The sequence below is a fragment of the Penicillium samsonianum genome (genome assembly GCF_028829775.1).
Source record: "Penicillium samsonianum strain IBT 33392 chromosome Unknown utg000003l_segment0_segment0, whole genome shotgun sequence".
Taxonomy (NCBI): domain Eukaryota; kingdom Fungi; phylum Ascomycota; class Eurotiomycetes; order Eurotiales; family Aspergillaceae; genus Penicillium; species Penicillium samsonianum.
Genome location: NW_026643261.1, coordinates 502,079 through 527,566, shown reverse-complemented (window position 1 = coordinate 527,566; position 25,488 = coordinate 502,079). Strand labels below are relative to the sequence as shown.

The window sequence follows — 25,488 nt, the reverse complement described above, 5'->3', positions numbered from 1 at the left end:
CTTCTAGCAGATTTACGTTATGAATGATGACGATTGTGAAGGGCATCTCCGATTCCATTCTTCTGCTGCATTATCATTACGCAATAGAAGAGCCAAGCCCCATCTCGAGAATCATGTTGCCATAAAGCAAAAAGTAATAGTCCGCATAAACCAGCCCATGATTTGACCACCTTCTCGGCGCAAACTCATAGTTGTTGATGGTGGCTCCGCCCAAAATAGTCTGACTGGCTTTTGACGTCGTGCTATTATCATGCACAACTTGTAGAATATCGAAGCCGTCCCCGGTTTGCTCATGGATACAGTCATTTGGATAGACTGAAACTTGCGATACAAGGGGCTTAGCCTCAAACCGAATGGTTTCACGACCCAGGAACTTGTCAACAACGTTGTTGACTAGCTTTACCGATTGACAGAGGTAGTGGTCCGCCTCTTGGCTACCCATAAGCTCTTTGTAAATGAGAAGCATGCCACAAGCGGCGATCATAGCTGCAGACGTATCGCGGGGACACGCTTCTGTCACTGGTGCATTGAAATCCCAGTACGGCACGCCATCGGCCGGCAAATGCGCGATAAAGTAGTCTGCCAGGTCCTTGGCTAGGTTCATGAACGAAAGGTCCTGAGTCCAATGGAAGGTCTGCATGAACCCCAAAATCCCCCATGCCTGTCCTCGAGCCCAGCAACTGTCATCACTATAGCCCTGGTTTGTAAATCGAGATTTGACATTGCCAGTCTCCACGTCAAGGTTCACGACATGGAAGGTACTGTTATCTTTCCGAATATGGTGTTTTTGTGTCGTACGCGCATGCGCCAGCGCAATGTCATATAGAGCGAAATTTGAAGTCTCCTTTGCAGCCCAGAAAAGGAGATCAAGGTTTAACATGTTATCAATAATCACCAAAAAATCCAATGATGGATCTGTGAATTTGTACCTATTGGTAATGCAGACGTCCCAGCTGCGCAAACACTGCGTAACTGTGTTGAACCGACTCGCAAGGGAGTGCGCAGCCATGACCAAACTGCCGAACGCAGCTGGGTCCCGCTTCAGCTCCCAGGCTTTCATAGCCCACGGTGCAATCATAAACCCGACATCATGTGTATCACGCTTCAGTGCGTTTTGATGAAGATTGGTCGTCCACCACCGACATAGGTGCTCGAGTTGGAGTGGGTGAGGTCTTATCTCGGGGTTGTTGTTGACAGGTTTAGGTAGACATGCATTTCGATTATAAAGAATCGATCGCTCGAGTAGAAGATACATGGACCCCGGAAAGAAGCCTGATGTCCAAAAATCAAGGGTTCGGTAGACATAATTGCCTCTTTCGTCGGTATATTCCGGATAGAGCACGGGCGGGTTGGACTAAACATAGGTCAGATTTGATTTCTTGGTAGCGTTGCTAGGCGGTATGCTTACGCTTTCCAATGCGTGAGCAGCCACAATCCATAGCTTCGCCTCGACAGACTCTGAGAAAAGTGCCTTCGTCAGCCGCTCTGCCGAGGTCTGAACTGCGCTCTTGAAACCATTCACGCCATTGAATTCCCACGGTTCTGGACTGATCCGATTTGAAATGTGTTCCTTGTAAATATTTTAGCAAGACTGTATGCGAGGAAAGTATTGGGTTCAAATATACAATAATGGCGTTGTTTTCTAGAGGCATTTTCGAAATGATCCGAGCGGAAAGACGTCGATGCACCAGAGTAAGCTTTATATCAAATCCTCGGCGAGAAAAATGACAAAATTTAGAAATTTGAAACAATGAAACAATGAAGTCAGACACTGGTCCTTCATGCTCGTGGTTTGTTGGTTCTTATGAACAATCATGTCCTTCTGGGGTGAATCTTGGTACCGGGGATTGCCCCGGGAATTCACCCGCCTCATAGAGACTAGGCAACCGGCTCCGGGGAATTGTAGTATCTGACATATCAAGTAGAGCGGCTCTTAGTATGCAAGACAGGACGCGTTTAGATCTCTGACGAATGTGCAGGCATTGACCCAGGAAATTGGTGCCAACGAATCAACTACGAATGACTGAAATCTTTTCTATGTATGGGATGTTAAGGCTAAATTGTTCTACTTGGGCTTCAATAATATCCTTGACGAGCCTTGATTATATCGATAAGATAGGAAATGTTCAAGATTTCATGGACGTCGAACGTCCAAGAAGGATCGAACAGCACATCAAGTGCCTCTTTTTCTTGAGCAATATCTCAGATAAAAAGGGGCATGGGAGTACTAGCTTGCTCATTTTTACAGCACCCACTTACTGACTGATTGAAGCCAGCTTGTGTGGCATCTACATACTAATTAAGCCTATAAAGGGAAAAATCCCCTTTGCAATGGATATTTAAAGGAACACACTCAATATGTGTCCCGGAGCCTGTCATTGGTCGTATTCGTATACTAGCACCAATAGCACCAAGCCATAATTTATGATATAATGAATTTGACGTTCTTGACGTGCTCATTGACAAACAAAGGAACAAAATCCAAGACCATGTACCATCTGGGCTTCTCCATTTGGTCATGTATCACCTTGTCGTCGATCTTGAGGTTCTCAAAAGTAACATTTTCAACCCGTTGAGCCTCATTATAGCCCAAAATTAGCGATGGGTTTATGGTTCCGGAGTCACGCGTGCACAAAGACACGTTTTTGAAAGTGACATTTCGAATCCCTCGCCCAGGAGCAGTAGTCCACATCTCATTCTGCATCACTCGGATATTGAAAAGTTGGCCGCGGGTGATCCTTTCCACTCGGACATCCTCTACATGGATATCTTGGATTAAGTTTGAATCGGCAGCATTGATAGCGATACATCCTTGGTACCACAACTGGTTCTCTTCTTGATCCAAGATATCAATGTTCCAGATCGTGACATTGCTGATTGTCTCTGGATTTTCGGGATTGCCATGTGTACCCATCATTATCGCGTGGGCTATATCGGGGAGCAAAATACAATTTTGGATAGTGATGTTTCTTGAATTACCATACCAGTCCCAGCGGTGAGAATAGAGCGCAATGGTGTCGTCAGAGTTGCGCAAAAAGCAATTTTCGATCATGATATCGGACGAACAGAAGAAATCCACTCCATCTCCATTGCCAGAAGATGAGAATGAGCGATATCGATTGACATGCACATTCTTGCATTCTCCTGCAGAGAGACTAAATCCGTTTGCTCCCAAGGACGTGACACCTTCTACATGAATACTGCTCGCTTGGCTCATATGTATTGCGCCACCATGTTCTCGATGGACATATCCACCATTTGGACCGAGTATGAAGCCGTGTCCTCGCACAGCACTGTCGGTGACACCAACGAAATTCAGCCGGAAAGTGATAAAAGCCCCACCAGCAATGTACACGGTTGTACCTGACGGTACCATAAGATTGACCCCGTCGGTGATCATCGAGTACGCCGATCCTTGATTTACGCCTGGTCCAAAGTACCAGATGTCTTTGGTATCTTCGCTCGGGGCGTCTGGATCAATCGTGTTTGTGAGCAAGTGGAGGGCTTTCCACTTGTTGCCATTCAGTTCGAGCATCAAATCTTCAGCGCGATCCAAAGTGAACGTGATAACGTTATCTCGCAACTCTGTGTTGATGCCTCGTGAGGCTGGCCGGATCGCTGCCAAGTCGACTGAGCCTGGCATATATTCGACCCTGACCCTCACAGGTCCATTGAAGTCAAAGGACGCCACCGCGATGGAGTGATAATCGAAGTCATTGCAGGTGATGCTCGCGTTCGCCACGTCAACGGCGTATGCTGCAACTTGAGACCATGGGTTTTCGGTGTCTTCTGCTTTTGGCTGCACATGAATGATGAAATCTTGATTGATCACAATATCCCGAGGACTATCATATGTTTGAATCAACGGGGCAGATACCATAGTTGAGGTTGAACCGGTTTTGTGTTAAGAGGGAGGGAAAAATGAATATGGTGGGTCTGAAGCATCATTAATTGTTCGTAGGAATGATGACAATTTATCATGCGTTAGCCTGAATGGAACTTTCCTTTTGGCGTAGTGCCCAGGTGGTGTTTGAGTGCAAAATCTCGTGACACTCATCCACGGAGCACGGGGAAACTGCTGGAGGAACTCCGATGGGTCACAATCAAAGGTCCTATCAATTACTATTCAATTACTGTAGAGTGTACGGAGTAAGGAGGATCCTCTTGGCGGAGAGGAGATCCCAGTCAAGTGGCGTGAGATATGGATTTTAGCACAAATTCGGATTAGTGCATTAAGTCGGAGAATGTCCGGCACTTCCTCCGAAGGCCAACTCCACGAAAGTCTGTTTTCTTTTGTTTGGCAGATGTGGGCAAAGTGTCAGCTAATCTAAGAGATGCCACGAAAATCATATGAGGTATAGATAGCTGGATTCATCCAAATACTAGAATTTAATTTTTCATCTCGAGTCCTAAACTACTTAGGCCATTTTTACTGTTTCATTGACGCATTATGGCCTACAAAGAAAGCGAAATGGCCACAACCGTCGAGCATGAGGAGATGAAATCGGACCTGGATGTGACAAACACATGCGAAGATGGCAACGAGAAGAAAGATCCCTATATGGCTGACCCTGGGATTACAATGGATGTTGCCACTGACCGACGACTTTTCTGGAAGATCACTCGTCGTGTCCTTGTCATACAGGTGATCACCTATTTCTGTCAGTCTTTAGACAAAGGCATATTGAACTATGCCTCCATCATGGGTATCAAAAGTGATGCCCACCTCGTGGGTCAGCAAGTGAGTCCTCCATACTTAGTGCCATTTCCGTGTACACCTAGCTAATTGTATGCGATTCAGTATTCATGGTTAGGGACGATCCTATACATTGGCATCCTCTGTGGCGAATATCCTCAAAACTTGCTTCTACAGAAATTTCCTGTGGCGAAGATACTCGCTATCAATGTTCTCATTTGGGGAGCCGTTGTAACGTGCTCAGCGGCATCAACAAACTTTGCGTCTCTCATGGCTGTCCGATTTTTGCTAGGATTCTTTGAGAGCTGCGTCCAGCCAGCAATGATGCTAGTGTATGTGTAATTCTCGATCCCCTTTAATTCAGTGTTTATGAGCTAATTTCCACCACAGGACGGGAATGTGGTACAAGAGAGAAGAACAATCCCTCTTGAACTCGATTTGGTATTGTATGAGTGGAGTACAACTAATTGTATGTGGTGTTTCCTATTTCTTTGTGTCTCAAGTGCTAATACTTTCAGATCGGAGGCCTTCTCGGCTTTGGTGTCTCCCATTTCACGAACGGCCCGATCAAAAATTGGCAACTGCTGTTTCTGGTGCTCGGTCTCTTTACGTGCCTCTGGTCGGTCGTTATCGGCATTTTCCTTCCCGATAGTCCTCTCTCAGCCAAATGCTTTTCCGAAAATGATAAACGTCTGATGGTTGAACGAGTTCGACACAACGAGACGGGCATTGAAAATAAAAAATATAAGAAATACCAGGTGGTCGAAGCCCTCAAGGATCCCCTAGTTTGGTGCTGCGTCATGCTCATTCTTGTTGCTAACTTGGTTATTGGCGGCCTGGGAGTATTCTCCAATCTCATCATACAAAAGTTTGGGTTCTCACTTCTTCAAACACAGCTCCTCAATATTGCCCAGGGAGCTTGGAGCATAATAGTCATGATTGGATCTGCGTGGGCATCCCAGCGATTCCAGCAAACGTGCCTTGTGATGATAGTAAGCATTGTGCCAACGAAGCTGCATATTTTACTGACTTATCAAAAATAGCTCTATACAATCCCCTCAATTGTCGGCACAATTGTCATCCTGGTTGTGACCCCGACTCCATCGAACGCAGGGGGAATGCTGATAGCGTTCTATTGCACACAATTCTTCCCGGCGCAAGGCAACATGATCATCTCACTCATCACTCGAAATATTGCTGGACAATCAAAGAAGAGCTTTACTATGACTATGCTCTTTATAGGCTGGTCCGTTGGTAATCTGATTGCGCCCCAGATTTTCCGAGATGGAGACGCTCCCCGCTATCTGCATGGCTTCTTGACGCACGTCATAATTTATGCTGTCTATATTGCTATTGTTATTTTAACCCGTGTGATCATCATGGCGAGGAACCGTTCGAAAGAACGGGCGACAAGTGAAGTATCTCACGACCTGGCTTTCCAGGATCTTACGGATCGTGAGAATCCAAATTTCCGTTATGTCTATTAATACGATGAGAGATTACCTGCATCATCTATCTAATGAAAAGCAAATGGACATAAGTCTCGGCGTATTATTCATTGCCTTCACCTTATAGCCTCCTATTTTCCAGGTAATGTCTAGTCTCCTTATGACTACTGTTTCTCACCAAGTTCATTCATTCATGATGTGCCATTAGTTCGAGGACAGCCTTCACCCACACAGACTACTCTCTATCCTCTTGTTGAGCGTGGGAGTGGTTGGTTGCTTGTTCTGTCCATTGATATCGACTAGTCTGCTATGCCAGACTGCGTAGGTTGGTTACCGGGTCGGGTTTTAGTGGGGCAGTGGGAAGATATTTTCGGGTAGTACTTGTAAGTTAAAGCCATGTTAGACCCAGCGAGCTACACCGTGGGCTAGATTTGCGTCTTACCCGTCGAATACGTTGCAGCACAAGAGTTCCTCGATGAAGAGCTTGAAGAACCGAATTTTGTGTCGCCGAACGATACCAACGACTATACTTTAGGCAGATAGGCGAACACAACGTTGTCATCGCCGTCTAGCCCGATGGTGAATATGGAACGGCTTCCGCGGCCAGCGTAACGACAAACATGCTCAAAAGTTTTCACAACAATAGTATCGGCCTCGTGGTCGGGATTGGCTAAAATTAGCAATGGGAGCAGCTATTATTCTAAGATATTCCACACATCGCTACTGGCATACTTCAGCTACAATTTACCATGAATGGCTTTCCAGATCAACAAGACGTCCATTCCATAGATCACCCATTGAATGAAACTGCACTTTACGACTTCACTCAAAGTATGCATCAGAAAAGCTAGACCATGAACTTGGGACTTAGATCTTGCATACAACAGCTCCGACCTTGCATAAAATCTAAGCAAAAACTCAAGATATGTTTCTCAATTCTACTAGAAGTCATTCTCCCGGTGAGCTCGTCGTGAATGCTCATCTCTGTTGTCTTTCCGGTTGAAAAGCCTGTTGCAGCCCCTATGGGAACATTTGAAGGACTGAGGAGAAACATGTTTTGTTTCAAGGTGTCGCATCACTGATCCCTTCGAGGAGAAGCGCTGGTGGCAGTTCCCCCATTCACATAAGAAAGAAGTTGCGCGAACGCTGGAATAACAGAATCACAGTCAGCAAAAAAAGATGGCTAGTTTGCGTGTTGAACTCTGCGACTTACTCAGATTCCCCTATCGGATTAGTAGACCCGGGGGATTTGTACTCGAGTACTTGGGAATGATTGCTCATTTGCCCCATGCCATTTGTTGAGGACAGGGACGGCAGGGACTGAGGCCATATGGCACTAGAGCCTGTGACATTTTCCGCCCCCCAAACCTTCGCTCGGTTGGACTTGATAGAGGAGTTATTTGGGTTATTGTAATTGGATTGGTGCGATCCAACCCCCACTAGGCCCACATGAGCACGCCGGTCGGGCTGGGGGCAATGCATGAGCGGGCCATTAAAGCAATTATCCGTAAAGAGCGCGGACGGCTCGGGGAGAACAGTCGATGGTGGATATCCAAAAGTTTCGGCAATATAGTTCAGATCCGCGAGGCTCTGGCCAGCTTCACTGAGCGATGGATGGTTCTCTAAAAAGCTATTGGAAGGTAGCCACGCCATCGGGAAATGGTTTGGAGACAGCAAAGAGAAGGTATAAGAAGAACCTGACCATGACCGAAAGATATCCTGTGGATTGTAGATCTGTATTTAAATCTAGAAGAGAGGCTAGATGGATTAAACTGAAGTAATGAATCACTGTAGGCACAACATCATTCAGGTACAAAACCCAAAGGTGGATTTCGGATTGTGACCAGCACCAATCACAAATTTGGTGCCTTGACCCCGGCAAGAGTGGGGATTCTGATTTCGACACTAGCAAATCACGAGCGTTATTTCTCAACCATGGCGATTCCCAGGGTGAAGCCCAATGAGTTGCCTCAGCCACAAGCCTAGTGGAGCATCAGATTTGGACATCAGCCAATGTAAGTTTGTTTTTGAGTGGTCCCATAGGCCAATGTTGATTGGTCTGGAGGTTGGCCCCCATCTTGCACCTCGAGTGGCAGGCAGCAGGACTAATAGCTGAACCACGTCAACACACCGACTATTACACTTAAGAGAACAGAAAGCGCCCGCTGCTTCTAGTCTACTCTAAAACAGAAGATTCCTGGTTCTTGTCAACAGTTTCTTCCTTCACTCTTGGTTCATCACCATGGCGGACCCGGAATGGGATATCCATAAATCAGAGATCAAGCGTCTCTATCTCACGGAAAAGAAATCGCTCAAAAGGGTCATACAAATCATGGCGACGAGCCATGGATTCTCTAAGCGGTACAGCGACCTTTTACTTTCTATTCCCCATTCTTGTCCATGACTAGTGCCTGGTGAACTCTAACAACATCTAGGGATTGGCAATACGAGAAGAAGATAAAGGAATGGGGTTACAGAAAATACAGAATGGGAGCAAAGCAATGGGAATACATCGACCACCGCATTAGTAAGATCAAGATGCGAAACGAGTTGTCATCTGCGCAATTCTTGGGCAAAAAGAAACGAGAGCCGGAAGTCTACGTCGATGGGATCCTCTACCCACCAGAAAAGGTAAAACTTGGAATTAGAAGAAATGCATATCGATCAACCGTTCAGAGATTTACCTCAGGTAGTCCTTATCATCGCAAATCAAAGGTACTTTATGTCTAACGTTTTCTAGCACCCTCACCTCCGACTCCGCCTGGCATTGTTGTCTGCTCTCCTGCGCCATCTCCGCTACAGGTAGACATTATTTCAAACCTGCCCTGGTTACAATTTTCTCGTATAGCTCGATTAGAGGAGGTGCAAGGTGAGATGCCATAGAAAGATACTATATATAGCGGACCTAATATGGAACAGGCAGTCCAAAAACAACTAATATTGATCAGACCCGTGCTTTTTGTCATCTACCAACAAACGACAATTCACTGACTACTCTACCATGCAACCTGCTTTGGAATAGTGCGGGGATCTTCGGTCCACTTCCAGACACCGGTAGAACTAGTACAATCTTAAGTATCATCACGCCGGAGGAGTATGAAGGTCAGCATCTCCATACATCGAGAAGTCTCTGCAACACGGATATGAAGGATATGAAAGACGTGATATCCGTTGTACTTTTTCTTTTGTCCAACAGCCTGTCATTCAGAATTTTTGGTGAGCAAGGCCAGGACATAGATGACCCTCGGGATCTGAGCAATTTCTTTAGGGAAGATAACATGATCAAGGCAATCATTGAAGTCTCCGGCTTGAACTCTCCAGAGACCATAAAACATCTTTTGAGATTAGGTGGGGTAACAGCTGAGATAATCGTTGAAAAGTTGTTTGCTAGTGCTGTCAGAACCCGGAACTTCCAACTTTTTGTGACGATGCTTCAAGCTGGAGTGGATCCGAAACTGACCTTCCTGGGTAGGAATGTCAGAGGACATAAGCTTATGTCTCTAACCGCTTTGGAATTTGTGGCGGCTCGCTACAGTCAAAGGGAGTCCGTGCAATGGGCACGTCTTCTGTTGTTACACAATGCTATCCTCGGACAGCCTGGACGGGGCTCTTCGGCACTTGAGCTTGCCTTCATGAATCAGAATGAGGAACTGGTCAATCTGCTGGTCCAGAAAGTTCGTCAAGTCTCACCCGACTTGATTGGAAGATGCCTGGAAGCGACGGGGAATCTTAAGATTGCCAGAACATGCTTAGAGTTCTGCGATGAAATCTACAAAGGATTTGAGCTCTCTATTACTTGCACAGACACCAGGCAAACTGGGCCCGGCACGCTACTTGGTGTAGTTTGTTGGAATAGGAGTACCATTGAAGCTACTGTGATAGCCGAACACCTCCTCGAACGAGGTGCAAATGTTGACGCTTGGCATATCTTCCCAGCTCCAGCTCACAGGCACAAAAATTTGGTTACGACTCCACTCGGACTTGCGGCGGCTAGGGGAAATGTTCAGCTTATGAAAATACTCCTCGAGGCCGGGGCCAATCTCAGACCAGACGGTGTACTTGGATGTTTGTCTCCGCTTGTGCTGGCGGTCCACTACAAACAGCACTTTGCTGTTGAACTCCTCACGAAATGGGGAGCGCCCGATGAGAACATTGAGCGAAAGCTGGACTTCATAGAGACAACGCCTTCTTATGCGCTGCCAAACCAGATTGAGATGATGATGCAGAATGAGGCGATGCGAACGATGGTGATAGAAAATGGGATGAAACGAGATCTGATGATACTAAGAGGTAACTACAAGTCAGGCTAGAGTCCATCTATGTTCCTTTCTTTCGCTAACCCGATTGCAGCAATTGAAACAGACGAGGCAAATTTAGTTCAGATGCTTCTGGAAACCAAAACCCTCGGAGGAGCCACGCGCTGCTGTGTGTCGAACACTCTTGGTAGAGCAATTGGCCAGGGAAAGCGCGACATAATAACATTACTGTTGAACGCCGGGGCTCACCTTGAGCTTCGCTATGTCTTTTCTATTGGTGATCTGAAAACAGCGATGTACTTGGAAGAACGCGGACTGTTGCACAGTTTGCTGAGAGAGAAAGGCCGATGGATCCTCACTACGGCAATAATGGCAGCTGACAGGGCGTTAATAGACTTTCTTCTGGAAAACTCAGCAGATCGTTCTTCCAGTTCGCCCCCGACAAACTTTTCGCAGCTTGACGCTTTGCTCAGGGACCATAAAAGCCCAAGTTCATCCTGTTCTAGCTACCACTACAGTTATGGAGACTTTGTCGAACCTGGAAGACTATGCGTTACGCCTCTGGAAGCAGCCCTGTGTCGTGGCTATTTTGAACTTGCGAAAATTCTGTTAAGACGCGGCGCACCTGTCAAAGAACGTGAGATCAACGCGCTTGTTTGGAACGCAATCAACTTTCGTCACCTCCTTGTCCACACCTTCGAGTTCTTGGACCTGGTTTCTACCACTCGCACTTTACCATGCGCCCCCACAGCTCTAAAGATGGCAATCTCATCGGGTGGTCAACTTCTCGTACGTTCTCTTCTAGAAGCTGGAATTGGCGTTGTGGGAACATATTTTGTGCCTTCTGATGTTGTTGATCCAATAATCTTATATCGACTTCGACACCGCGGCGAGCGGAGTTGCAAGCTGGCAGGTTGGTGGAATTGGACTGGCGAAAATAAAGCACATCCTGCTACGTTTGCAAGCGAATATGTGAATCTGCAGTTTTCGCAAGCTCAAAGCGATTCTCAAACTTTGGTCAAGATGCTTGGGCCAAAACATCGATGCCAATCGATTTCTCTACTAGAACACGCAGTGGAGAAAAGTGAAAAATGTACTTTCTCAATTCTACTGCAAGTAGACGCATGGACACCAGAAGACCTAGGGAAAGCAATTGTCAAGAGTCTACAGCTTGACCGAAAAGACCTCACTCCTGGGTTGCTAGCATCTGCCGCTAAACTCTACAAGAAAGGACACTTCTGTTCATCTTTGAATTTTGGTCCCAAAGAGGCGGATGCCCAGACGGTCAACCATTTCATTTCAGCTGGTTGTAGTCTTGACTACATCTTCGGATCTCCGAAAATGGCTCTCTGTGAAGCTATTGAGTATGAACAGATGGCTCTTGTGGATATACTTCTCAGAGCTGGGGTCCATCTTGATGAGATGGTCGCCCCCACAGAAGTTTCAGCTTTCTTTCAAATTGCAGTCAAGCAAAACCATCACAAGCTCATGGATATGCTCCTGCTAGCTGGCGCTGATGTCAATACGCCTGCAACATCTAGAGACATGGGTACAGCTTTACAAATTGCGGTCGGGAAAGAAAATCTGCAGCTCACGCAATGGCTACTTGAAATCGGCGCAAACGTCAATGGGGCACCTTGGCGCGACAGTGGAAGAACTGCTCTACAAGCTGCCGTCCTTCAGGGGAATCTCGAGCTGGTAAACAAACTACTGGATATAGGCGCAGATGTCAACCAGAGTCCTGCTGATTCTTCCGGGGCGACCGCTTTACAGCTCGCGGCGATTCGAGGCTACATTAGCATTGCCCAAAAGCTGATTGGTCGTGGCGCTAATATAAATGGTTCCAGGGGTCACCACTTTGGTAGAACGGCACTTGAAGGAGCCGCAGAGCATGGCCGGACTGACATGCTACAATTGCTGTTGGACGGTGGGAGTTTTCTCGAGGGCGAAGGCCGCAGAGAGTTGATTCGAGCTGTCAAGTTAGCAGTGAAGAATGAGCGACATGCAATCTCCCGATATTTGAAGTCATTCGTTGACTGGAATGACTCGGACAACGAATGTTTTCAGAAAGAAGTTTTCGACCAAGAAGAGAAAGACATGTTGGGCAAAAAGGCATAAACATACAATACAGAATTGACCTTTTCAAGGGTAACGTCAATATTCAAAGCTGTCTGGCGTAGGCAATCCACTCGGTAGAAATGACAATCCATTGACTTCTCTCGTCTATAATGTCTCGCATCTACGTCCTTATTTGTATCACCCTTGTTCGCATGAATATATAGTAGACTCCGGCCCGGAATCTTTCAACATACAACGTCTTCGGGCTTTTGGCTGGGCTCACAAATCGACTTCAGATCTTGCAACAATCGCTTCTTTAACAAATTTTTGAACCTATGTATATGTAGTCACTTAGGTTTGTGTCTCAGACACTGCTTAGCGGACCCATCGATGGGGTTTTTGGTTCGCTGAATGAACACCTAGATATACTGATGATAATATTTGTGCACGCGCGTCAGGCCGGACAGCCTCCGACCTTTCCCCGTCACCCGCCTCTGGGGGTCGTTGAATGATTGATGCACTATGTAGCCTCGCCTTCAATTATCAGGAGCAAAGTTAAGGTTCCTATACCAATCTTTTTTGCGCTTGAGTAATCTATTCCACACAGGGGGTTGCCTGCCATGGGGATATTCGGCTGGACTTCGTCCCGGGAATTCGACCATTTATTCAAGAGACGAGCAATATAAATTTCGCCATACGCGCTGTCATCAAGTTGTTTGCTCGAACTTTTCCTCTCAACGAGTCTTTCATCTTCCGCAAGATGCCCGCTTTTCTGTCTTTCCTATCTCTTCTCGCCCTCTCGTGGTCTGCAACGGCCTTCATCCACCCTGGGGCGCTTCACACCGCGCCAGATTTCGAGCGTATCAAGAACCACGTCACCAACAGAGATGAACCTTGGAATACCACTTGGAATTTATTGATTACGAGCAACTATGCCCAGTCGACTTACCAGCCTAGCCCCAAAGAGACTGTGTATCGAGGTAACAACGGCGTCGATGGGGAAAACTACCCGTCCCTGTACAAAGACACTGCAGCCGCGTACCAGCTTGCCGTACGCTGGAGAATCTCTGGCGACAAGAGCTATGCAGACGCCGCGGTCAATATTCTGAATTCATGGGCTGTCACACTGGCAGCCATCGACGGCACCAGCGACAAATTCCTGGCCTCCGGTATTTATGGGTACCAGATGGCCAACGCAGCAGAACTTATGTCCGATTATTCTGGCTGGGACAGCAGTAACAAGACTGCTACTGCGACCATGTTGACGAATATATTCGCCTCGATGAACATGCGGTTCATGGAAGAACATAATGGTCAGGACAATTATCACTACTACGCCAATTGGGATCAATGTAACCTCGCATCTCTCCTTGCTATCGGTATCTTCGCCGATAATCAGACTATGTACGACTACGCGTTGGACTATGTCCGCACAGGGCCTTCAAACGGGGCTTTGCCTGTTTTTGCGATTGCCAATTACACGGAATCAGGCTCAGACAAGGTCTTGACACAGGGACAAGAAGCTGGCCGGGACCAGGGGCATTCGACACTGGATATGGTGCTTCTCGGTATCATAGCCCAGCAGGCGTTTAACCAGGGCGATGACCTCTTCGCCGAATACAGCAACGAAATTCTCAATGCGTCAGTATTCCAAAAAAAAAAACCCACCATTGGATTAAGACAGTTACTAACTGAGCAATCTAGAGCCGAATATGTCGGGAAGTACAATGTTGGCTACGACGTGCCTTACACTCCGTACGAAAGCTACCAGGGAAATCAGACTGTTATTTCAAACAATTCGCGGGGAACTGTTCGTCCGGGTCTCGAGCTGCTCTCTGCCCATTACGGCCAGATAAAGAGCCTCAACTCATCTTGGACAGATGCCTACCGTGACTTGGTGAATGCGAATTCCACGGACGGTGTTGAGGGTGGTGGTGGATTCCACGGACGGTGTTGAGGGTGGTGGTGGAAACTATGGCTCGACGTCGGGTGGCTTTGATGTGCTTGGGTTTGGCTCTCTGCTGTATCGGATTTCCTAGAATAATTTGATTAAATAGCTGGATCCATCAAATTCTTTCGCACTTCCTTCACGTTCCTCCGGCAAGAGGTCCTGATTCCTTGTCTCTAAGATGTATCCCATGTTGATATTGAGATACCAATAACCGTCGATCTTGGTATCTTCATATTATTTTTTAAAAGTCTTTTTGGGTGTCTTTTGCAGGTCTTTTCCCCCTAGTTAAGTGTTGTAGCTGGAAGGAAGATTGAAAATGGATAGCCGAAAACAGCATAGATAATTCATATAAAACGACTTCTCGATATTTAACATGCGATATTTGGAGTATTATAATAGATAGCTGTGATCTGAGATCCATAGATATACTTTATGATTTTTTATTTGTGACTTTAACTTACTCGATCAGGGCAAGCGATCAAGCGCCACGAGGGATGATCAAAGAGATGCCCGTAAATTATCAAACTTTAAGGGTGTATTCAACAAGTCGCTGAAAAAGTCCCTGGTCGAGTCGCGCAAATAGCATGGCTTCGGCGCTACTTTGACTGGTTCAGAGGAGGACGTCGTGCGACAACAGGGAGTTGACGGTATCAAGAATATGCGAGTGGCGAGTAATGTTGATAGTGCATCGCAAAAGGCTGTAGATGATAATTTCCTGGTAGATATTGGCTTTTCCTACAGGGACTAATAAAATTCATGTTCACTCATAAAGACACGGTAAAACACATGGCCCAACATAGCCCTGGAGAGAACATTTGACGTCTCATCTTTGACTAACTAGAATAGCCTGGTCTTCTCATACTTAAAAGGATGTTCCTAATGTGACCTGAGAAAAGTTATGAACAAAGATGCAGCAGAGATTTCTTAGTGGTATAGGATAAAAGAATAAGCAGGTGATTTTGCACCGTTTAAATTACCCATGTACCATTGACCCGGTCCCTTACTCCTGCAGGAGGCTCTTCAACACCTCAGCAGGCGTAATCTTCGGTGCAGCAAGCTCCAATACTACCTCGCTCGTGGTTGAAACTGAACATTTTCCTTCCCATGCTGTCACCGGGGCGTGCTTGATAGAAAAAATCACGTTCTTTGATTGATTCGTTTTCGCATAATTGTGCTCGTAAAGCAGGTCAAGGAATGATGTGTCTTGATAGATGACTTGCTCAACCTGCGTACCAATGTACTGCTCGACCAAGTCCACTAGCTGCTTCCCAGTAATGTCCTCTGGTCCATTAAGAACATATCTGGCCTTGTTGTGCACAGCGGGGTCGTCTTGGGACAAGAGACGAGCCGCAAAAACTCCAACCTCGGAAGGGTCGATCACACCGACAGGCGCATCCTTCGATGCTAGCAATTTGAGTGCTCCCTGCTTTCCAGTTTTGCGGTATTGTTTGATAAATTCCGCAGCGCTCGAAAGGTAGAGAGCCGAAAAGATGTTGGGCTGGAGTGAAGTCCACTGCAGGTTGGTGAATTCGGGCGAGCTCAGGAGAGCCTCGATCGCCCAGTGCGTACGTGCATAGTAAGCGGCGCAATCTGGGCGGACATTTGCGGCAGTGGTCGAGATTCGCACGACATATTTGACCCCGGCGTTCAAGGCAGCAATGTGGAATGTAGACTCTTCGGCGAAGGCATTCGGGTCATTGTGTGGGGCAATGAATGCTCTGGTGACTTGATGTTCACGGAGCCAGTCAGAGGTGATTTCAACCCAGTTCTGCTCAATCACTTCAACTCCAGGCAGTTTGGCAAGCTTTTGTGCCACTGGACTCTTCAAGGAACGGGTAAGAGCAATAACACGGTGCTCAGACAAAGCATTGCTTGATTGAAGCAACTTTGGCAGGGTTTCAACAACAGCTTGGCCGGTGTTGCCTGTGGCACCGACGATGAGAATGGTAGGAGCCATGTTAAATCAAGAAAGATATTGTTCAAACAAATTGTAAGATAAGATGTGTTGGAATTGCGTCACCATCGAGGGCCTTGCTGTGAACTTATACTCGCGCCCGGCCTTGGCAATTTGTAATTTGTAATTTGCCAGATTGTAGTGGAACTAAATAATAACAAAATTACTAAAGAAAGAAGCAATTTGAAATCATACCTAGGCAAGTTTAGTAAAAGGGATATACTACTCGCAGTGGCATCCCACCAGGTGGCAAGTGGGAGGCCGGTGGGAGGCCGGTGGGAGGCCGCTGTACAGCAGGGCATAGCGGCATGTTGGTGTTGTTATTTTTCTTTGTATATTTTTGCTGTTCTATGTTATATTCTGATTTATGGACCTGGGATGATGTTGTAGACGTTATACTGAGTATATTTTTAGGTTCTTTTTTCCCTTATCGTTCGTTGTAACTAGAAGGATGATTGGAAATATCTACAACATAGTCGCGAACGCTATAACCCGAGTGGACCCAATCAGCCAATAGCGTCCGGTCCACGGGAATTATATTCAACACGTCATTTCCATCGACATCTCACTCATCACGTCCAGTTTTTGACTACCTTATGGCAAGCCTAGGCAATGAATTAGATCTCCCGCGATCTCCAGCAGCGTTCAGTTCCCATGTCTTCCGGTGTTACTTTCCTGGCTGCAACGCCAGCTACCGGCGCAAGGAGCACCTGCACCGCCATGAAAGAAAACACTCTCAGCAGCAGGCTTTTACATGTTCCAATTGTGGTCGAGAATTCGGACGAAGGTATCTAGCTTCTTTGTATGCTCATTTTCGCAAACACCCACTCTAACTTATCTTGAAATCAGTGACACACTTCGACGCCATGTCCGCCAGCGTCATGGAATAATTGAACCTCTCAAGCGTGCACAGCGAGCTTGTGAAAGCTGCCATGCAGGAAAGTCTCGGTGCGAAGGGGGTATGCCCTGTGATGAGTGTCTACGTCGCAACATTCGGTGCTCTTTCAACGACCCTGCTGGTACAGTAGAAAATCAATCTCCCGGATCTGCGATACATCATGCATCGAGCCCAAAGCATGACCAGCCACGGTTACAAAATACAGAGAAGACGGAGCACTACATCCATCTTTATTTTGAGGCTTTCCACCCCTCTTGGCCATTCATCCACAAAGGATCATTCGACATACGCCATGAAACGCCCTTTCTGATTCAATCAATGGTTGTTATAGGCCTATGGGCTACTAGGGAACAGTCTGCGCAGTCGGTAGCAGTGGAACTCCATAGTAAACTCGACTTGGCTCTTCGAGATCAAAAGGTTCGCGCTACTAAATATTTTCCCCCATGATATGCCAGCTTTACTAAGACTATTAGTAGGAAAAATGGGATGCCTCGGAAGCAGCTGAAGCTTGTAATGCCTGTGTCTGGCCAATTGCGATGTACCAGGCTATACTACTACATATCATCTTCTCTTTTCTTATCAGCAGCCGGACTGCTGTTGATTTCGACTTGAGGGTCTCTCTTCCCCCAGCTGATTTGGGATTACTCGAAGCTCTTGTCCGAAGTTGTCGAAGGCTAGGCATGTTCTATTATTCGAACATTCTTGGCAGGTATAAAGAAGCTGACTTGGCTTCGTTCGTCTGGGTTGGCCTTGAGGAAATCAAACAATTTAATATAGCCTTGTACAAAGTTTGTGGGAAGGCAAGCAACTCTAATATAAAAGACGGAAGCCATGGGGATATTACTGCAGTACAGTCTTTGCTAACTGCAAGTGAACTTCAGTTCCCCCTGCCAAGCAACTTTCCTTTATGGAATGCTGTTAGCAAAGATGAATGGATGGCTGTTGGGTGGGACGAAAAGCTGGTTTCCTTAGATGATGACTGTCAGCAGAACTGGATATCAAATTTTGCGGAAATATTAGAATTCTTTCAGCTATAGAATTCAAACCATTTGTGCTTTTGTATAGAGGTAGCGGTTATTTTGGGCTTCGAATATCGGACTGAATTAATGTGAAAATGCCTGGCAATGACAACATAGTCAACATTGCAGCAGGAGGAGGTAGCCTCGAGGTGGTTGAGCGATTACTTAAAGCAAACGCCGATTTTAATGCCCCTGCTGCTAGTGACTATACTGGGCGAACAGCACTTCAAGCAGCAGTGGAAAGAGGTTACCTCGATGTTGCGTATCGACTAACACAGGCTGAGGCAATCTGACTACGTGTAGTTTGTCCTTTTACCGGGGTGTCAACTTCCTTTCTACCTGGTGGCACGTGCAGCTGAGAAGATTACTCGACCTGGCATGTAGGACGTAAGTTATATGCGGTCAATATTCCATTAAGACTCAAAGTCCTAGTTCTCGTTATTCTCTTCATCGCTATCGAAGACTTCCTCATCGTCATCATCTTCCTCCTCATCCCCCTCTTGATAATCTTCATCTTCTTCCTCATCCTCTCCCATCGCAGCATCCAAATCCAAAACCTCATATCGCATAGCATCCCCATACAAAACACAAATAGCGCGCCGTCCCTTCCGTCCATTAACATCGACATGCACAGGCCGCGCTTTGGGGCCATGTAGAGCAAATAGGTGTATAACGACACTCGCGTGAGGGGATTCGGGCGAGAGATCTAGTATCGTGGCTGAGATAGTAGGTTTGGGAGCGGATGGCATGGTGTCACACTCAATGTAGTCAAGGACCAAAGGTGATGGGTCGGTCGTTTCGCTTTGGGGGTGTGTTGAGGCCGGCCGGAAGGGGAAGTTCAAGAGACGGGAAGATCCTTCTGTTCGAATGGATTGTTAGATTGTGCATATAGAACCTAGAATAGGAATATGAGAAGTCGATGTGTGAGTGACTTACTGCTGTCGCGCCAGAGAACCATGAGTGTGTCATCGTTGACGAATTGGAGTTGGCGGACTTCGCCGTTTTGGAGGTCGAGGGTTGCGAGAGATGTACTTCTTGTTGAGCTGACGCCACCGACTGAGTTGAGGACTACCCGGTAGAGATATACTAGTTACGAGGGTATAAGCAACTGGAATTCGAAGAACAACTGTTTGACGAACCTTGATGTTTTGATGTGACCGATCGGGTAGCGACGTATACTGAGCAAGGCTGGCCTTCTAAGGCATCCTGTGGCGCAAGTTAGCATTTGGAACAAGACGGAAGCCGTCAGTCTCAGACTCACCTCGTAGCAGAACGTTAGATCGGTAACCTCTTGGTCGCAATCAGAGTGAAGTGTGAAAGGCGAGCGATGAAGAATTCCCCTGCGCTGAGTCAAGGCAATTTCTCCAAAGACCTTCTCAAACTGAATACCTAGGCGCCTCGTCAAGTCATTCAGCTTAGGCGTCTCGACCGATGTACCGTCACCATCCTTGTCCCGGGACTCGCGTTGCTGCTGAAGAAGGGACTTGAAAGTGTCGAAGAACGAGCGGTCGTGGCCACCTGGAAGCCACTTATCAGTGGGAGGAGCAGGGGGCTGAACAACCCCAATCATAGGAAGTTGGCGGATGAAGTTCCGCAGAGCACTTTTGGTCAATGCGCCTTTAATATACTTCACAGTAGGAGGGACATCGAGCAAGTCTCTCTTCTCCTGCAGCTCTTCCAGTGTTTGCGACAAGGGATCGCTGTTAAGAACGTGTATTTCTTCGCGAAGCCACCTAGAGAAAGCAGCAAATTGGCCCAGTTCCTCGTTGGCATGCGTGAGAACACGGTGTGCAAGAAGATGGAGGCAATCAAGTGTCTCCACAATGGCATTGAGCTTGGTCGTGTCCAGCCCAAGGACATCGCTTAGCTTGTGGAATTTAGACAATCCAACCAGTCGACTAAGGAGTACTTGACTGCGTTCCAACGCTGGGAGGAGACATTCGTGTGTCAGTCGCCGAATATTCTCGTAGCCGCCCGAGACAGCCTTATCCCATCTCTTGTGGCCCTATCTCGTTCATTAGCACACCATCTCGCAAATCGCAAGGTTCACATACTCTTTCTCCAACAATATCCGTGAGGAACTCCTTCATGGGCTCGAAGCAATGACCAGTGACCACCAGGTGATAGATAGCAGTGATAAAATCACACTGGCATTTTTCCTGCAGGTCCTCATTGACACTGCGCAAGAACCGAGCAGGAAGCTCTTGGGCATTCTTCCACTCAAGCTCAATCTGCCGCTGCACCTGACCAATATAGCGGAGCAAATTCTGAAGCTGAGTAGTCTTCGAGGCAAGAAGAGACAGATATCTCCCAGACTTGGTAATAAAGCGCAGGTCCATCGTAACAAGCTCAAGCGGACCGCGATTATCTCCCTTAACCGGTGATGCCAGCAGAGCATGCGTAGAGCTCAAGGGGTGCGAAGCATGCCGCAAGATACGGCACGAGTCGGGGATACCGGGAGAGATTCCCACAGGGAAAGAGCCAATCTCAAAGCAATCAAAGATGCGCAGGTGGACAGTGCCATCGTTGAATCCGACGGAGAGCACATCAACTGAGTCGTTGGTATCCTTCGAAGAATGGAAGATGGCGTCGAGGGACGCCCGCGAGCTAAAGACATCGTCCTCGCCTCCTGTTGCAGGTAGGGTGCTTAGCTTGGGTAGTGAGCTTTCAATGTCCAGCAAGACAAGTTCCCTAGGTAAATCTGCTTTAAGCGTGGTAGCTGCCTTGGAGGGATACACTCCCGGGGCTAAAAGGTCGTCGACGGAGACCTGGCCCGCAGATTCATGCAAATGCCGCTGTGCGGCTTTGCTATCAGTGAAATTAGCACCCCACCCAACGCAGGTTGCCTTAGGCGCTGGGCTCTCAGTAGAACTGGCGTGTTCCTCATTTTGCTGGTAGGTCTGATAGTGGTGCACCGTCTTCCCGGTGTACGAACTGATGATGCGGAGCGAGCCATCTCCACACGCGACAGCGAGGAGGCGACCTAGGGTAGAGTTAGTAAATGATCGCGTGATATGAACAAGCAAAGCCGATAAGGTCTGATTATAAAAGAAGACATGTAACAAAGTCCAGCAACAAGGAAATTCAAACTTACCATCCCCCTTCCACGCCATCCCTCTAATCTCGCCATCTTCTTCATCTTCGCCTAGGTACGGATCTCCACCAAAAGAACCCCCGAACACTCGCTGCCCATTAAGTCGGAATACGTGCAGTTCCTCGTCCTCGGTCGCCAGCGCTATCAGGTCCATCGTGGGACAGTACGCCACGGCCCGCGCCTTGCATTTTGCTGGTAGGGACTTATCCCCGACTGGGGTCAGTTGGGGGCCGTCGGCTGCCATTGTGGGTGTTTCTTTCTCGAGACAAATAGCACATTCAGCCCATTCTTATTTCAGGAACATCAAGGGTTCAGGAATTGAGGTGTGGCGCTGTTCTTTTTTTGGCCGAAGCTGTTGATCGCGGGTGGTGGATACAAAAGGATTCTTGGCGCGCGTGTTTTGGTGTTTCGTCCGGTCTGTTGGTATGGGATTCACCAACGTCACTCTGGAGTATACATCGATTTGCTCTTACTATCTACTAGTTTGGTAGAATTTGTACATTGGAAAACAGTTTTTCTTTTTGAAGTATTTTCTTCGATATGATTTTTCATCTCTATTTAGAGCTAAATGATACATTTGCGGAGTACAAAAACTCCAATACCGACGACCAGCGCCAGCAGTATGATAATAAAAACATAAGAATAAGAATACGAGACAGGAGTCTCTGAGAGGGAGCCGCTCATCAAAATGGAACCCCATCCATGTCAGCCTGGATCAGATTCTTCAGATAACTGAGCTCATCTATCATCTCCTGCATGGTAGCATTCCCCTGGAACGAGGCATTGCTGCGCCGAGAGCGAATGCGCTCAAGGGAAGTTTCGCTCACTTTCCGCTCTGCTATAGAGAGATTTTCCTCCGTGTCAGAGGCTCTGGGGACTTGGGGAAGCAGGATCGGGGAGCCATTGGGGCTGCGCGACATCGCAAAGGCCTCCATGGATTCAAGGGCACTAAATAGGGCAGCGTGGCGCTTGGGGTTGCTTTCCACTTCATCCATGTTCTCGATGCCCAGCCCGGAACAATCGATGCCAGGTGTGGAGAGGGAGACGGTGAGTTGGGGGAGATCGACGCTCCAGGGAGGGAGTTCCCCGGATGCCGAGTTTGGAGATGAGGGTTTGGAGTAGACAGTGAGGTGGGGGGTATTTGGATCGGTATTGGTTGCGCCATCGCCAGACTGCGAGAGGTCTGGTGTTCTCCATCTTTCGGCCGAGGACTCGTCCTGGTGGTGGTTGGATGCGGAAGTCGATACCATCGATTCGTGCGGGTTGTAGTCGGTTTCGGTATCGGTACTCCATTCAGAGAACCGACTGTATTCAGGCACAAAGCGGGAGTGGGTAGAGTCGTCTGTTGTTGTTGTCATGCTGGAGAAGTAACTGCGCGGGATCTCGCCATCCATCGCCTGGTCTCTTTCGTCGATGGCGCGAACCGCTTCATCCATGACAGAAGACGGCGTGTTTGGGAGTGTAGGGAGCCTCTTTTCTTTGGTAAACGCGGCAGTTGGAGTGGGCAAGTCACCGGAGCTAGCGATATCTTTCAGAGCCTCCCTAATCGCACGACTTTCGTCAAATTCCGCGGTGTTTCCGTTTGCTGTGCTGCGAGAAGAACTGGGATTGCGGGGCTCCGGACGCGTTTGCACTGTGAGAAGACGGCCCGGTGCCGTTTCGCCGGCGGTTGCTTTCATCACGCGACGACTTTGAATGGTGGACGGACCAAGTTTGTCAGGAGAGCTCGAGGATGGAATCGCAATGCCAGCGTTGACCTTGATTCCAGGGATATTGCGGCGATTCTCGACAGGCTCTTTCTGCTGCGGTGCCATCTTAGAAACATTCACTGGCTGCACTGGCTCGAACTTTCTATCCGTCTCAGCGGGCTGCCTTAAAGCAGCCAAAAGGGCTCGGGCTCTCGGGGGAGACATAGAACGTGAATCTTTCTTGTGGCCCTTACGAGCGGCACCGTGCGGCTGAGATGCACTTCGATGGATTCCAGTCATCGGGGATCTACTCGAAGGGTGTGCGGGGCTTGGTTCACGGCGGACTGGTGCAGATGTCTGAGGATGCACAGGCTGAGGCTGGGGCGGCGGCTTCCGCGGGTTCATAAATTTGTCTTCGGGGTTCATGGTCCGGAGATGTTCGGATTTTTGGGAGCTTCCACTCGCCGAGCGTCCATGTGCGCGGCTGTCGGGTAAAATGATAGGGACATTTAGCACATTCATAGGCTGTCCTGGAAGCAGCGGGCACATTGTGGTCGTTGGCTCTGCCTCGTTGTAATACTCTATGTCATTATCAAGCAAATACTGTTTCCTCGTTAGCTCTTTCATCTCACATGCGTTGATATAAGCCTCACATAATACCAGTAAGTACCACCCATCTTCAGGCCTCCTGTTCGCCATTGGGTCTTGTCTGGTCCATCGCCTATCATATCCGTAAAGGTATGACATCCTCTCCAATGTCCGGGCCCGACTCGCGTGTCTCTTTCCATCACATATCCCGTAGAGAAGTTATCCCATGATCCGAGCAACTTGACCGACCGGACCTCCGGTTTGGTAATACTGAATTGCGGTTAGCGCATGGAGATATCAATTGCACTGAGCACACTCACAGTAGGAAAGTCATGAGGGTTGTCGAGATCATCGCCAGATCAGACAAGAAGGATAAGAGTAAAAAAGAGATGAGCAAAGCAGGTAATAGCACAGATAAAAAGAATAAATCAGAGAAAGAGAATGCACAACAATGCAAAATAGCCAAAGAAAATGCTAAAAGACAGAATCCCAGTAGAATACACGCAATTGCAAGGCAACACAGAAAGGACAGTGGTCTATAGAGGTCAAAAAAAGGGAAGCCGAAAGCCCGAGCTTATATAACAAAACCCACAACCCTGGAATCCCTGGAAGCTCACACAAAGCCAACTCCACAAAGGCGCTTCTATAATTATGGGGTTGGAAGCTGTACCTGTTTCAGGATCGAGTGACAGGTCTAAGAATAAATGGTTCGTTTCAGGTGTGTTCGGGGCAACGCCGCAGACAATCACCACAATGCCATGGCCTGGACACACAGGGCCCAAACCAAATAATCAAATGGGCTGCAGATGCTTCAGAAACCGCGATGGTGCAATTTCCCCGACGCAGTGCAAGGCGACAAGGCTGGCCAATGAGGGAGTGGAAGGAGGAAGCGCCGACCACTCGGGTTGGTAATGTTCCTGCGTAGGGAGTCCGGCGCTAAGAGGCCTCTTAGCGCTGCAGGTTGGGATGTTGAAACAGGGGGAGGAAATTGAGGTTGAAACAGTGTAGTAGCAGTAGAATAAAGCCCTGAAGGCTGAAAGTGAGGAAAATCAAGAGAGAAGGGGGAATGAGAGGCGAATTCGAGGTTTTTGGGTGATCGGCGCGGGGATGACTTTGACGATCACAAAATTGGCGGTGATGAGGGGTGGAGCTAGGAGTGTTCAATAATGCTGATCTACTCCGGATATGAGAAATTACGTTGTTATAAGAATCTTGGAAAGAGAAAGAAAAGAAGGTGATCTCAGATTCTCGGATTCTCAGAGCAGAACACGGTGTGGCTTGCGATCCTCCGATCCTGCCCCGTCATTGTAGTTCGTCGATCTACATGCAAGACAAGGTACGCAGTACGCACAATTGAATTATTTAGGTTAATTAGATTGGTTTTTGATTATTGTTACATCAAGAATCGAGAGATTTAACTAATATACCTGAACAACCTTTGAGAGTACGGACTATATACCACGTACTATTATTCTCGAAAACAACAAATAACCACACCACAAGTTTGCAGGGAGCTGCAAGGGCGAGCTCTAATCCTACCGAAATAAAACGTTAGATATTCTCAGTGGAGATTAAACCGAACTGAGCTAACAGGGATGTGTCCGAGAATTCTCCACTCGGGCGGTTGCAGAGATTAATCTCGATACGTCACTTTTGTTGTAGGGCAAAATACGCGATTGGAAGAAAAATAAGGTAAATAAATAGATTAGGCATAAGAAATAATAAGTATCTAAACCCGTAAACATGCAACTCTATCCAACCTTCTTCCTATCCAACCTTCTTCCTATCCAACCTTCTTCCTATCCAACCTTCTTCCTATCCAACCTTCTTCCTATCCA

The 25,488-nt window shown here is 47.5% G+C and overlaps 12 protein-coding genes across 12 annotated transcripts; 6 read left to right on the top strand and 6 right to left on the bottom strand.

Annotated features, from left to right (window-relative positions):
• Positions 1–76: 76 nt before the first annotated feature.
• N7471_003749 (glycoside hydrolase family 88 protein) lies at positions 77–1,652 on the bottom strand (the record flags this gene model as incomplete). Its single annotated transcript, XM_057276469.1, has 3 exons — positions 77–1,354; positions 1,409–1,570; positions 1,626–1,652. 3 exons carry the CDS (start codon positions 1,650–1,652, stop codon positions 77–79), a joined length of 1,467 nt encoding a protein of 488 aa, XP_057136079.1.
• Positions 1,653–2,422: 770 nt separating this feature from the next.
• N7471_003748 (putative endo-polygalacturonase) lies at positions 2,423–3,880 on the bottom strand (the record flags this gene model as incomplete). Its single annotated transcript, XM_057276468.1, has 1 exon — positions 2,423–3,880. The coding sequence occupies one exon, from the start codon at positions 3,878–3,880 to the stop codon at positions 2,423–2,425; it is 1,458 nt and encodes a 485-aa protein (XP_057136078.1).
• A 570-nt stretch (positions 3,881–4,450) lies between these two features.
• On the top strand, positions 4,451–6,183 carry N7471_003747 (putative MFS transporter; the record flags this gene model as incomplete). Its single annotated transcript, XM_057276467.1, has 5 exons — positions 4,451–4,741; positions 4,802–5,028; positions 5,087–5,165; positions 5,215–5,688; positions 5,740–6,183. The coding sequence occupies 5 exons, from the start codon at positions 4,451–4,453 to the stop codon at positions 6,181–6,183; spliced, it is 1,515 nt and encodes a 504-aa protein (XP_057136077.1).
• Positions 6,184–7,353: 1,170 nt separating this feature from the next.
• N7471_003746 (uncharacterized protein) lies at positions 7,354–7,797 on the bottom strand (the record flags this gene model as incomplete). Its single annotated transcript, XM_057276466.1, has 1 exon — positions 7,354–7,797. One exon carries the CDS (start codon positions 7,795–7,797, stop codon positions 7,354–7,356), a length of 444 nt encoding a protein of 147 aa, XP_057136076.1.
• Positions 7,798–8,386: 589 nt separating this feature from the next.
• Positions 8,387–8,950, top strand: N7471_003745 (Clr5 domain-containing protein; the record flags this gene model as incomplete). Its single annotated transcript, XM_057276465.1, has 3 exons — positions 8,387–8,505; positions 8,580–8,775; positions 8,885–8,950. 3 exons carry the CDS (start codon positions 8,387–8,389, stop codon positions 8,948–8,950), a joined length of 381 nt encoding a protein of 126 aa, XP_057136075.1.
• An 826-nt stretch (positions 8,951–9,776) lies between these two features.
• On the top strand, positions 9,777–12,518 carry N7471_003744 (ankyrin repeat domain-containing protein; the record flags this gene model as incomplete). The annotated part of the gene is made up of 2 exons (XM_057276464.1): positions 9,777–10,434; positions 10,495–12,518. The coding sequence occupies 2 exons, from the start codon at positions 9,777–9,779 to the stop codon at positions 12,516–12,518; spliced, it is 2,682 nt and encodes an 893-aa protein (XP_057136074.1).
• Positions 12,519–13,218: 700 nt separating this feature from the next.
• Positions 13,219–14,415, top strand: N7471_003743 (uncharacterized protein; the record flags this gene model as incomplete). The annotated part of the gene is made up of 2 exons (XM_057276463.1): positions 13,219–14,099; positions 14,163–14,415. The coding sequence occupies 2 exons, from the start codon at positions 13,219–13,221 to the stop codon at positions 14,413–14,415; spliced, it is 1,134 nt and encodes a 377-aa protein (XP_057136073.1).
• A 994-nt stretch (positions 14,416–15,409) lies between these two features.
• N7471_003742 (NmrA-like family protein) lies at positions 15,410–16,366 on the bottom strand (the record flags this gene model as incomplete). The annotated part of the gene is made up of 1 exon (XM_057276462.1): positions 15,410–16,366. The coding sequence occupies one exon, from the start codon at positions 16,364–16,366 to the stop codon at positions 15,410–15,412; it is 957 nt and encodes a 318-aa protein (XP_057136072.1).
• A 593-nt stretch (positions 16,367–16,959) lies between these two features.
• On the top strand, positions 16,960–18,298 carry N7471_003741 (uncharacterized protein; the record flags this gene model as incomplete). The annotated part of the gene is made up of 3 exons (XM_057276461.1): positions 16,960–17,150; positions 17,213–17,678; positions 17,738–18,298. The coding sequence occupies 3 exons, from the start codon at positions 16,960–16,962 to the stop codon at positions 18,296–18,298; spliced, it is 1,218 nt and encodes a 405-aa protein (XP_057136071.1).
• Positions 18,299–18,375: 77 nt separating this feature from the next.
• Positions 18,376–18,573, top strand: N7471_003740 (uncharacterized protein; the record flags this gene model as incomplete). The annotated part of the gene is made up of 1 exon (XM_057276460.1): positions 18,376–18,573. One exon carries the CDS (start codon positions 18,376–18,378, stop codon positions 18,571–18,573), a length of 198 nt encoding a protein of 65 aa, XP_057136070.1.
• Positions 18,574–18,678: 105 nt separating this feature from the next.
• N7471_003739 (uncharacterized protein) lies at positions 18,679–21,842 on the bottom strand. Its single transcript, XM_057276459.1, has 6 exons — positions 21,375–21,842; positions 20,335–21,263; positions 19,542–20,285; positions 19,420–19,486; positions 19,217–19,366; positions 18,679–19,139 (listed from the first exon to the last, which is right to left on the bottom strand). Exons 1-6 carry the CDS (start codon positions 21,616–21,618, stop codon positions 18,709–18,711), a joined length of 2,565 nt encoding a protein of 854 aa, XP_057136069.1. The 5' UTR covers positions 21,619–21,842; the 3' UTR covers positions 18,679–18,708.
• A 215-nt stretch (positions 21,843–22,057) lies between these two features.
• Positions 22,058–24,002, bottom strand: N7471_003738 (uncharacterized protein; the record flags this gene model as incomplete). Its single annotated transcript, XM_057276458.1, has 3 exons — positions 22,058–23,665; positions 23,716–23,920; positions 23,971–24,002. The coding sequence occupies 3 exons, from the start codon at positions 24,000–24,002 to the stop codon at positions 22,058–22,060; spliced, it is 1,845 nt and encodes a 614-aa protein (XP_057136068.1).
• Between the last annotated feature and the right edge of the window lie 1,486 nt (positions 24,003–25,488).